Source organism: Loxodonta africana, chromosome 3 (assembly GCF_030014295.1).
Source record: "Loxodonta africana isolate mLoxAfr1 chromosome 3, mLoxAfr1.hap2, whole genome shotgun sequence".
Lineage (NCBI taxonomy): Eukaryota > Metazoa > Chordata > Mammalia > Proboscidea > Elephantidae > Loxodonta > Loxodonta africana.
In genome coordinates, this window is record NC_087344.1 from 2,509,146 (window position 1) to 2,522,254 (window position 13,109).

General features: G+C 51.4%; 1 protein-coding gene across 2 annotated transcripts in view; it reads left to right on the forward strand.

Moving 5' to 3' along the window:
• Positions 1-6,676: 6,676 nt before the first annotated feature.
• Positions 6,677-13,109, forward strand: part of DOT1L (DOT1 like histone lysine methyltransferase) — a 71,389-nt gene continuing 64,956 nt past the window's right edge. Inside the window, exon 1 of one of the 2 annotated variants that reach the window (XM_064280174.1) lies at positions 6,677-6,804. In XM_064280174.1, the coding sequence (XP_064136244.1) occupies positions 6,724-6,804 (81 nt within the window). In that variant the 5' untranslated portion in view covers positions 6,677-6,723. The remainder of the gene's footprint in view (positions 6,805-13,109) is intronic. The other variant, XM_064280171.1, reaches the window with a different exon arrangement.

Consider the following 13,109-nt stretch of genomic DNA (forward strand, 5'->3'; position numbering starts at 1 on the left):
TACAGATGGGATCACAAACAGCAAGGAGTCTGACAGTTTAGGATTTTAGAGAACAAGCTTTCTTAAGTACCATGTCCTTAACGTTCTTGATTAACAAAAGCAGTTTGTAGAGACTCCTATCACTTCTCCCTCTCTCATTACATGGAACACAATAGGCACTTGTGAATAAAACTGCTGTGAACATCCTAGCATATTTCACCTGATGGGCATAGAGACTTATTTCTCTTGGGCAGATACCTAGAAGAGGAATTGGTGAGTCATGGAGTAAGTATAGTTGGCTCTAGTAGATGCTGACAAGTTGTTTTTCAAAATGGTTGGTCCTATTCATGCTCCTATTAGCAATGTGTGAGAGTTCCCGTTGCTCCACGTCCTCACCAACACTTGGTAGTGTCAGTCTGACACCCTGCACTCAGATCTTGGTTTCTAATGCCATTCTCCTGTGAGAGGAAGTAGGACCCTTTGGAGAAGCGGCTGCTTCTAGACTGGGACAAGAAATATACAAGATGAGGCTGGGACATCTTGTAGTGCCAGAAAGTAAGAAAGTGATTTAAAAAAAAATCAAATGAAAACACCATAATGATGTGGGTATGCACACCGAAGCCAACTGAAAGAGCTCCCAATATAGTCAAAACTGGAACCATTTGAGCAACACCTGAGGAGCGGTCTTGGTGATATGGGCACAAGTCGTGGGATTCAAGTGGTTGAAAAGCCTATACAGTGATGAGAGGAATCTCCCTTCTTCCCCTTTCCCTCACCACCCACTTCTCATCCCTGGAAGCAAGTACTGTAGTTAATTTCTCAACAAGTATTTATTAAGCAGTTATGCAGTGGCAGGTATTAAGCTATATGATGGGTATATGTGACAGTGAATAAAACAGACGGGGTCCCTGCCCTTCACCCTCACCCTCTTAGCCTGGGTTGCTGTATCTTGCCCCTTCGCAGACCTGGTCTCCTGCCCCTTTCTGGGCAACTGGGAACTCTCCGTGGTGCTGAACTGCTGTCCCCAGCCTGCTCCTCTGGCCAGGGTAGTAACTTAAGAGGCTCTAGTTCTTGCTTTGTCTTGCTAAAAACACCCAGGCCTCCTTACTCATGAGCCTCTCCTTGGCCCCAGGATGACGGTCAGCTTAGAGTTTTAGGGCAGCCCAAGAGCTTGGAGCTTTCCTGGAATCCCCCAACATTTTTAAACTTAGAGATTACCAACTGGTGCGCAGAAGGAAGACTTGTGAGTGAGCGAAGCCCTCCCCTTAATGATACATTTCTTGAGAACAATGCAAGGTCATACCTGGACAACTTCAAGTGTCCAAGCTTTGCCCTCAAGCTATTCCAGCTAGTCCGAGCACATTGATTAAGAACACCGAAACAAACCAAATAAAATTCTCTTCTATTTCAGTCTCATGGCAGCTTCTTGGAGCCATCTCGTCAACCACACACAATTCTTGGAGTCTCTAGACTTGGTTATTTTCTTAAATTCTCCCCTCTCTTTTTTATTTGAAGCAAAACATACATTAAAAAAGGACACAAAGTGTGCTGATCTCAAGCGACCAGGTGAGTGATGCTTTACCTATATATACCTCCAAGTAACCACCACCAGATCACAGTATGGAACACTTCCAACCCCCAGAAGTCCCTCATGTTCCTTCTCCACCAACACCCCCCAGAGGTACCCTCTGACTTTGAACACCATGGATTAGTTTTGTCTGTTTTCTAACTTCATAGAAATGGAGTATGTTCTCTTTTGTTGTGTTTGACTGCCTTCGCTCAACATGTATCTGTGAGATTTGTCCATGTTGGGTGTGTATCAGTACTTCACTCTTTTCCAGTGCTGTGCGGTATCCCTTTTTTTAAACACAAATATTATTTTTTGTGTGAAAATACGCACAGTAAATCAGACACCATTTCAACAGTTTCTACGTATATAATTCAGTGACATCAATTCCATTCTTCGAGCTGTGCAACCACTCTCACTCTCCTTTTCCAAATCATTCCACCACCATGAACATAAACTCACTGCACCCTAGGCGTCTCATCTAACCTTTTGAGTTGCCATTGTCAATTTGTTCCCACCTGTGCGGTATGAATATACCATAATTGATTCATCCATTGTCCTCTAGAAGGGGGTTGAAATAGTTTCCAACCATTGGCTCCTGTGAATAAAGCTGCTTTTTTTGAACATTCTAGTATATATGTCGCTTGATGCACATGTTGTGAGGTGCCATCAAGTTGCTTCTGACTCATAGCAAACTGATGTACAACAGAGCGAAATACTGCCAGGTCCTGTGCCGTCCTCGCCATCGTGGCTATGCTTGAGCCCACTGGTGCAGCCGTTATGTCAGTCCAGCTTGTTGATGGTCTTCATCTTTTCCAATGACCCTTGTTTTAGTCATCTAGTGCTGCTACAGCAGAGATACCACACGTGGATGGCTTTAACAAAAAGAAATTGATTTTCTCACAGTCTAGCAGGTTTTTTTTTTTTTTTTTTTTTTTAGTAGGTTACAAGTCCAAATTCAGGGTGTCGGCTCCAGGGGAAGACTTTCTCTCCCCATGGGCTCTGGAGGAAGGTCCATGTGCTCAATCTTCCCCTGGTTGAGGAGCTCCTCAGGTGCAGGGACCCCGTGTCCAAAGGACGCACTCTGCTCCTGGTGCTGCTTTCTTGGTGGTATGAGGGCCTCAGCTCTCTGCTTGCTTCCCTTTCCTTTTATCTCTTGAGAGATAAAAGGTGGTGCAGGCCACACCCCAGGGAAACTCCTTTTACATTGGATCAGGGAGGTGACCTGAGTAAGGGTGGGGTTACAATTCCACCCTAATCCTTTCAACATAAAATTACAATCACATAATGGAGGACAACCACACCGTGCTGAGAGTCATGGCCTAACCAAGTCGATACACATATTCTTGGGGGACATAATTCAATCCATGACAATCCTCTACCAACGATGACATCCTTCTCCAGGGACTAGTCCCTCCTGATAACATGTCCAAAGAACATGAGGCGAAGGGTCGCTATCATTGGCCCTAAGGAGCATTCTGGCTGTACTTCTTTCTTCCAAGATAGATCATGGAGCACACAGACACTTATTTCTCTTGGGCGCATATCTAGAAGAGGAATTGCTGAGTCATAGAGTAAGTATAGTTAGCTCTAGAAGATACTGCCAAATTGTCTTTCAAAGTGGTTATTCCTATTTATGTTCCTATGAGTAATTATATGAAGAATGTGGCATCAGGATTGGAGGAAGACTAATTAACAATCTGTTTTATGCAGATGGCACAACCTTGCTTGCTGAAAGTGAAGAGGACTTGAAGCACTTACTAATGAAGATCAAAGACCACAGCCTTCAGTATGGATTACACCTCAACATAAAGAAAACAAAAATCCTCCCAGCTGGACCAATGAGCAACATCATGATAAACGGAGAAAAGATTGAAGTTGTCAAAGATTTCATTTTACTTGGATCCACAATCAACAGCCATGGAAGCAGCAGTTAAGAAAGCAAAAAACGCATTGCATTGGGCAAATCTGCTGCAAAGGACCTCTTCAAAGTGCTGAAGAGCAATGATGTCACCCTGAAGACTAAGGTGCGCCTGACCCAGGCCATGGTATTTTCAATCGCATCATATGCATGTGAAAGCTGGACAATGACTAAGGAAGACCGAAGAAGAGCTGACGCCTTTGAATTGTGGTGTTGGCGAAGAATATTGAATATCCCATGGACTGCCAAAAGAATGAACAAATCTGACTTGGAAGAAGTACAACCAGAATGTTCCTCAGAAGCAAGGATGGCAAGACTGCGTCTTACATACTTTGGACATGTTGTCAGGAGGGACCAGCCCCTGGAGAAGGACATCATGCTCGGCCAAGTACAGGGTCAGCAAAAAAGAGTAAGACCCTCAACAAGAGGGACTGACACAGTGGCTGCAACAGTGGACTTAAGTATAACAGTGGTTGTGAGGATGGAGCAGGATGTGGCCGTTCCGTTCTGTTGTACACGGGGTAGCTATGAGTCAGAATCAACCCAATGGTATCTAACGACAACAACATCAGCAAGGCATGGGATTTCCTGTTGCTCCACATCCTCACCAACGCTAGATACTGTCAGTCTTTTTAACTTTGGCCATTTGAGGAGGGGAATGCCCACCTTTGGTTTAACAGATAGCTATGGCCCGGAGATCAAGGTTAATACCATCAGTAATAAATCACAGTGATAGCATGTACCTTTGATATGTCCACATGAGAATGACATTTTATTTCTGTGGTCTTCCTCCACAAAATCCATAACCCCAATCTAACCCTGAGAAAAACATCAGAAAAAACTCAAACTGAGGGACAAAATATCTGATCTCCTCAAGAGCCAAAAGTCGCTGAGCCTCTCCGGTCCTCAGGTACCTTGCCTGCAGAGATGAAATGACAGCATCACCCGCCTTCCTGGGGAGTTGTGACATTTAAGCGAGATATTGAAAATAAAAGTGCTTGGCTTCCCAGCTGGCACATGACAGGTGCTCGATAAAAATAGTCCAGGGATTTATAATAATTAGTACTTTCCCCGTGACGATTATCGTTGCAATGAAAATGGAAGCTGTACGTGGGCAGGGATTTCATTTTCTCCAGTATTGATCCACCAGTGTCTGGCACATAGTGGATGCTCAGGAGCAGCATTTTGGTTGCACGAGTCCTGTATTTTGAGCTAGAACGTGGGCCTGGACTCCAACTATTAAATTTATATCTGTATCTGTGTATCTCCACCACCCGTGTGTCAATTTGCCATACTGTGGTGTATTGCTGTGATGCTGGAGGCAATGCCACTGGCACTTCAAATACCAGCAGGGTCTTCTGAAGTGGACAGGTTTCAGTGGAGGTTCCAGACTAAGATAGACTAGGAAGAAAGGCCTGGCAATCTACTTCCAAAAATTTGCAAATGAAAACCCTATAGATCCCAACAGAACATTGTCTGATATAATGCTGGAAGATGAGCCCCGTAGGTTAGAAGGCACTCAAAGTACAGAGTGGCCACAGCAACAGACTTGAGCAGACCAACAATTGTGATGGTGGTGCCATCTTCGGGATTGGGCAATGTTTCTTTTTGTCGTACATGGGGTCACCACGAGGCAGAGGGGAGTCAACTCAACAAGGGCAACTAACAAGAAGAAATATTAACAAGAAGAAATATACACATTGTGGTTAAATATTCATAAAATTTAACTTTCTAACCCTTTTTTAGTATACAATTCAGTGGCATTATCGTCACAATGTTGTGCAACCGTCACCGCTGTTTCCAGAGCTTTTTCATCACCCCAAACAGAAACTCTGTACCCATTGAGCAATAACTCTCCATTCTCCCCTTCCTCCAGTCCTCAGGAACCACTAACCTATTTTCTGTCTCCATGGACTTTCCTAATTCGGACATTTCACGTACAAGGAATCAGGCAGAATCCTGTACCGGGCTTTTCCACTTACCGTCATGTTGTCAAGGTTCGCCCATGTTGTAGCATGGAGAACGCCATTCCTTTTTTTTTTTTGGTTTTGCTTTGTGATGAAATATACCTCTCGCCGTCAAGTTGATTCCGACTCATGACGGCCCCATGTGTTAGAGTAGAACTACTGCCCCACAGGGTTTTCTTGGCTGTAATGTTTACTGAAGTAGATTACCAGGCCTTTCTTCCGTGGAGCCAGTGGGTGGGTTCAAACTGCCAACCTTTAGGTTAGTAACCGCGTGCAAAGTATTCGTGCCACCCAAGGACCCCGTGGTAAAATACGTCATTGTTGTTAGGTGCGCTCTGACTCAGAGCGGCCCAAGTGACAGAGCAGAGCTGCCCCAGAGGGTTTTGGAGGCTGTAATCTCGATTCATGGAAAGCAGATCACCAGGCCTTTCTTCTGTGGAGCCGACGGGTGGGTTTGAATCCCTGGCCTTCGGGTTGGCAGCCGGGCACTTAACCAGGGTTCCTGTGGCAAAACACACATAGCATCAAATTTACCACTTTAACCATTTTTACGGGTACCGCTTGGTATCATTCACACACATTCCTGTTGACGGCTGAGTAATATTCCACGGTCTGGATATTCCTTACTGTGTTTATCATCCACTCGTCAGTTGGCAGACCCTTGGGTTGGTTCCGCCTTTTGGCTATCCCGGCTATTGTACTTAATGATGAATTATTACTTTAATAATTCGATAAGAATTAGTATTTTAATAATTCAAGGAGAAATTATTTTCCCAGACAGAGTCAGAGTCGCTCAAGGTCACCCTGGCCCTGAGCGGGATCCGAACCCGCCCTGCCCGCCCGGCGGGGTTTCCCGGGGTCCCCGCTCCTGGCCCGCGAGGGCGTCCGAGGGCAGCCGAGGGCGGGCGAGCCCACGGGGCGGAGCCGCAGGGGAGGCGGCGCGCGGCGGGCGGGTGGGGCGGCGGGCGCGCACCGCCTCCTCGCGCCGGCCCCCCCCACGCGCGCGCGGGGAGTGGTTGCGCCCGGCCCCCGGCTCATTGTGCTCGCCTCACGCCGGCCCAAGATGGCGGCGGCGCTGGAGGCCCCGGGCCTGTGACCACAAAGAGGGAGCCGGGGGCCGGACGGGAGCGCGGCGGCGGCGGCGGCGGCGGCCGAGGCCAGGCCGGGCCCCCTCCCTCAGCCTCCCGCCCCGCCCTCCGCCCTCCGCCCGCCCGCCCCTCCCCCCGGGCGCCCGCCCGCCCCTCCCCCAACCGCCCGACTAGCATGGTGCGGCGGTCGCGCGCGCCGACATGGGCGAGAAGCTGGAGCTGAGGCTCAAGTCGCCCGTGGGGGCCGAGCCCGCCGTCTACCCGTGGCCGCTGCCCGTCTACGTGAGTACCCTGCCCGCCCGGCCGCCCGGAGGGGCCGCCGGCCGCGGAGACGCGCTGGAAGCGCTCCCGGAGCCCCGCTGGGGTCGCGCCGCTGCCGCCGGCTTCCCGGGCGCAGAGGCGGGGACGGGGCGCCGCGTCCCGAGGGGCGCCCGAGGGGCCGGGAGCCCCAGCCACGCTCTTCCGTGGGCTCCGCGTTGACGTTAAGTTTTCTCGGCCGGCGATTTTTTGCGCTGTCAAGGTCCTCAGTTTCCCCTTTTCTAAAGTGTGATTCATTTCGAGGGCAGAGCGCAGCCAGGCCACCCGGCGTCAGTTACGGGGCGTCCGAGGCGCGCCCGGCGGGGGTCCGTGTGTGCGGCGGAGTCACCCCGCGGACGGGAGCGCTGCCACGGCGGGACAGCCTCCCCGTCCCGTCCCCCGCCGGCGCTGGGGTTTCTCCTTAGGAACTCTCTTCCCCGGAGCCGAGAGGACCGGCCTGCGCCTGGGCAGTGACAGGGCGCCGGGTGGCCGAGTGGAAATTTCCAACGGCGCGCGCCGGGCCGTGCTCGAGACCCGCGCGGGTGGGACTGTCACGAGCCCTCGGCCCCCGGCTGGGGCGCCCGCGACCGTGCGCTCGAGTGGCCGTTTCTCCGCCGCGCGGCGGGCTCGGCAGCCAGCGTGCGGAGCAGGAGGGGCCGCGGTGCGGCTGGCCGGCGCCTCTCCGGGTGTCTCTTGGCACGCCCCGGTTTTCGGGGGGCCGGGGGTCCCCGGGAGCCGCCAGGGGAAGCCCGCACGCTCGGGACTCGCGCGCCGGCCGAGCGTCCTTTGGAAACGTCTGGGCGGGGGCGGGGCGGGAGCCGGCGTTGGCGTCTGGCGCCGCCGGTTCTTGGAGGGTTTGGGAGGCAAGACTGCGGTTTCCAGCCGGGCCTGCGCGCGCCGCCGCTTGCTATTTTTGCTCATCCTGCGCCCGGAGGCGAGGTTGAGCCCTGGGGCGCTCGCTTTTCCTGTCGGGCAGCTCTGGGTGTGACCTGGGCGGGAGAAGGTCCAAGGCCACTGAAACTGAAAGTCTGGGAGAAACGAAAGCGCTTTTTTACCGGTTTCCACGTTCAAAATCTAACCGTCCCACTGGTCTCCACCTCTCTTCCCCTGTTGTAGCACTCACCGTGTTATTCTGAGTAACTGCCTGATCATTCATTATTTTTTTTTTTTTTTAAGTTTTTGGTGAAAACGTACACAAGAGTGCATACGCCCATTCAACAGTTTTCACAGGTACAGTTCGTTGACAGTGGTTCCAGACTTGGTCATCCTCCCCAGCTCTGCCCATAATTGTTCACCGCCCTTCACTTTTTTCTTTCTCTGGCCCTTCAAGCTCTTGTCTGTGTATTAGAGTTACTGTTGTCTTTTCAATCTCATCTGGAGAATTCTTTAAAAGAGCACGGTGCTCAAGGTGAACATTATTAAGTGAGCCAAATTGTTTCGTTTCAAGATGATTTCATGGGGTGGTTGCATTTCAAGACTTCAGAGTTGTTTCCAGGCAGTAGATCCCAGAGTTCCACCACTCTCAGTGTATCCAGTATCCTGGTTTCCGATAAGAATTTGAAGCTCTGGTCCACACTTTTTCTCCCTTTTGGCCAAGCTCCAACTATTGGATCCTTGTTGATCATGACATCTTTTAAACTCAGTATTCATTTAGTTTTTTAGGGGACACAGAATAGTTCACCTTTTTGGTGTGCATTTCCATGACTTTTGACAGCTGCGTGGTGTTGCGTGACCCCTGCCACCACCGTGAAGATGCGGAGCGGTTCCGTCATCCCTCAGGGTTCTCCCACCTTGCAGTCCAGCTTGTGCTGCCCCCCGGCAACCGTTCATCTGTTCTCTGTCCCTGTGTTGTTGTCCTCAGTTGCCATGGAGTCGATTCCAACTCCTGGCAACCCCACCTGTGCAGAGTAGAACTGTACTCCGGTGGGTTTTCAGGGCTGTAAACTTTCGGAAGCAGATCTCCAGGCCTGTCTTCTGAGGCACCTCTGGGTGGGTTTGAAGTGCTGACCTTTTGGGTAGTGGGCCAGTGTTTAACCCTGTGTACCACCCGCTGTCTCCATAGTTTTACCTTTTTCAGGAAGTCAGATACATGGAATCACACAGTGGGTAGCTTTTTGACTCTGGCTTCTTTTGCTGGGCAGAGTGTATTTGAGATTCATTCGTGATGTTGTTCTGTGTATCAAAGCGTTCCTTTTTATACCGGACCAGTGTACCAGAGTTTGTTTATATTTGCCCTCCTGTTATAGACAAGTGGGTTGTTTTTAGTTTTTGGCGATTACGAATAAAGCCGCACGAAACATCTGCGTGCCAGCTTTTATGTGAACTGAAGTTTTCACTTCACTTGGGAAAATACTCAGTTTTCAATGGCTGGGGCTGCGGTAGGTTTAGGTTCTGGGCTGTGCAAATGGTGGCTCTCAGCTGCTACTGAAAGGCTGGTAGTTCAAACCTACCCAGAGGTGCCACCAGAGAGAAGGCTTGCTGATCTGCTTTTGTAAAGATTACAGCCAAGAAGACCTTATGGGACACAGTTCTTCTGTGTAACACACGGGCTGCCATGAGTCTAAACAAACTGGATGGCAGTGAGTTTGGCTTTAGTTGGTGGTAAGTGTATTTTGAATGTTTTTACGTTTTTAAAAAATGCTATTTTGAGGTACTTAAAGCTTTCAGTGTACACCACAAACCGACATCCAGACATCGGGTCCCTTGGTCTTACTGAGCTGCCTCCCCCTCCCCCTGACTCTGAGAGAAAGTTACTCTGGAGGCAGTCCTTGGTTCTGGCTGGGTCTGGGAGACCATGTGCCTTTCATGCGGAGAGGAGAAAGGAGAGGCGCGGTTTGTAAGCTGACCTCGGTGCGAGCTTCATCTGGCTCCCTGGTGTAAATGAGGCCTTCTGTTCCTCCCTGGCGTGGGCCAGCTTTCTAGTGTGGGGCTGCACTGAGCCGCGGAGTGGCTTTCCCTCCCTGGCCCGGACCTCACTTGGCAGGGGCGGGCGTATGCTGCCCTCCTGGCCTCAGCGCTCGGCTTGACGTCAGCAGGCCCTGTCTGTCCTAGGTCCATCCTCCCCTGGCTTTGGGTTCCTAGTACTCGGATGAGCTCAGCGAGGCCAGACTTTCCCTCCCACCAGTGGGGTTCTCTGCTGGGTAGTGTGCAGTAGCCTCCTGACAGCTTTACAGTGGCGTCTTTTACTTCTTGGTGCTCTCATTGAGGAATTTTGCCTTCTCGCGGGAAGGGAAGGGAGGCAGCTGTACTTTATGAGTAAATTCCTATTTTGTGATGATTCAGTGATGATGGAATTAAGGGAGTGTGCTGTTTGGGGGGCTGGACGTGGAAAGGTCACATTACTGAGAGGACCACGCTTCGGCCTGTTTGCTCATTGATTCATTCCACAAGTTTTTAACGAATATGTATAGTGTTCCTGGGCTGGGGCGGGGGGGATGATAAGAAACTTATCCTTAAGAAACTTATAAAATGGAGGTGGGTCCATTATCTGACTTTAGGAGCCCTGGTGGTGGCAACAGTTAAGTGCTCGGCTGCCAACTTTGGTTTGAACCCACCCAGCGGCTCCACAGGACGAGGGACTGGTGATCTGCTTGGTTTGAACCCACCCAGCGGCTCCACAGGACGAGGGACTGGTGATCTGCTTGGTTTGAACCCACCCAGCGGCTCCACAGGACGAGGGACTGGTGATCTGCTTGGTTTGAACCCACCCAGCAACTCCACAGGACGAGGGACTGGTGATCTGCTTGGTTTGAACCCACCCAGCGGCTCCACAGGACGAGGGACTGGTGATCTGCTTGGTTTGAACCCACCCAGCGGCTCCACAGGACGAGGGACTGGTGATCTGCTTGGTTTGAACCCACCCAGCGGCTCCACAGGACGAGGGACTGGTGATCTGCTTGGTTTGAACCCACCCAGCGGCTCCACAGGACGAGGGACTGGTGATCTGCTTGGTTTGAACCCACCCAGCGGCTCCACAGGACGAGGGACTGGTGATCTGCTTGGTTTGAACCCACCCAGCGGCTCCACAGGAGGAGGGACTGGTGATCTGCTTGGTTTGAACCCACCCAGCGGCTCCACAGGACGAGGGACTGGTGATCTGCTTGGTTTGAACCCACCCAGCGGCTCCACAGGACGAGGGACTGGTGATCTGCTTGGTTTGAACCCACCCAGCGGCTCCACAGGACGAGGGACTGGTGATCTGCTTGGTTTGAACCCACCCAGCGGCTCCACAGGACGAGGGACTGGTGATCTGCTTGGTTTGAACCCACCCAGCGGCTCCACAGGACGAGGGACTGGTGATCTGCTTGGTTTGAACCCACCCAGCGGCTCCACAGGACGAGGGACTGGTGATCTGCTTGGTTTGAACCCACCCAGCGGCTCCACAGGAGGAGGGACTGGTGATCTGCTTGGTTTGAACCCACCCAGCGGCTCCACAGGACGAGGGACTGGTGATCTGCTTGGTTTGAACCCACCCAGCGGCTCCACAGGACGAGGGACTGGTGATCTGCTTGGTTTGAACCCACCCAGCGGCTCCACAGGACGAGGGACTGGTGATCTGCTTGGTTTGAACCCACCCAGCGGCTCCACAGGACGAGGGACTGGTGATCTGCTTCTGTAAAGATTACAGCCTAGACATGACAGAGGTTATAAAGAAAATGTTCTATGTTTTACTTTGGTGGGTAGCATCTGGGGTCTTAAAAGCTTGCGAGCAGCCATCTAAGGTACTCCCCTGGTCTCACCCCATCGGGAGCAAGGGAGGATGAAGAAAACCAAAGACACAAGGGGAAGATTAGTCCAAAGGACTAACGGACCACAAGTGCCACCGCCTCCGCCAGACTGAGTCCAGCACGACTAGATGGCGCCCAGTGACCGCCGCTGGCTGCTCTGACAGGGTCGTGGACAGAGCTGGAGAAAAGTGTAGAACAAATTCTGATTCACAAAAAAGACCACATTTACTGGCCTAACAGAGACTGAAGAAACCTTAAGGGTATGGCCCCCGACACCCTCTCAGGTCAGCACTGAAGTCACTCCTGAGGTTCACCCTTCAGCAAAGATTAGACAGGCCCATAAAACAAAACCAGACTACAGGAGCACACCAGCCCAGGGGCAAGGACTAGAAGGCAGGAGGGGACAGGAAAGCTGGCAATAGGGAACCCGAGGTGGAGAAGGGAGAGTGTTGACATGTCCTGGGTTTGGTAACAAATGTCACAAGACAATAGGTGTACTGATTGTTTTATGAGCAGTGAGTTTGTTCTGTAAACCTTTACCTAAAGTACAACTAAAAAAAAAAAAAGGATTACAGTCTAGAAAACCCTAAGGAGCAGTTTATGAGTTGAAATTGACTCAACAGCACTTAACAACAATTGATGCGACTCATGGTGATTCTGTAGGACAGAGTAGTACCACTGCATAGAGCTTCCAAGGAGCAGACGGTAGATTCGAACTGCCGACCTTTTGACTAGCGCCGAACGCTTGACCGCTGCGCCATCGGGCTCCAAGAACAACGACAGGTTATCTATAAACAAAAAAGTTCAGCGGACTTGTGAGCAGCTGTGAAATTGGCCCCAGGCTGGTGGCAGCGCCGTGCACGGTGGAGGCAATGCTGCCTCGTCCTGCAGTGTCCCCACCGTCAGTGTGGGTCAGACCCTTGGGAGCCACGGGGTTTCCATTGGCTGAGCTTTGGAAGCTGATGACCAGGACTTCCTTCCTAGTCTGTCTTCCTCCGAAAGCCCTGCTGAGACCTGTTCAGCATCACAACAACATGCAAGCCTCAGCTGACGTGCGGTGGCTGCACATCAGTTACATGGGCTGGGAATGGAGCCCGGGCCCCAAGCGTGGAAGGGGGCGTTTCTACCATGGAACTACCCCTGCGCCCTTAGCCTTACAGTATCATGTGTAGGGTCAGCTGAGATGCCACAGGGAGGAGCTGCCACTTTGCCTGGTGGGGGAGGTGTGGGTGGCCTCTTGCAGGAGGGGCCCTCTGTAGGAGGAAGTGGAGCAGCCACCAACCTGCACACTCAGCGTCCAGCTTTAGGAATGGGGTTTCACTTGGTTGGCAGATCCAAAGAGCAGGCAGGAAGGAAGGGCAGTTCCTGTCCTGACGTTGACTGACAGTTACTGGGTATCTGCTTTCTGGACGCAGCACACTATAGCCTGTTTAAAGCAGGGTGTTTCTCTTTTTTTGGTGGGAAAACTAGGTCTTGACTCAGAAGGGAGTAAGTGGTATTTTAAGTGGTGACGACAGCGGGTGTGGGAAGAATGAGCGAGGGCCAGCCAATGGCAAGGTCCCC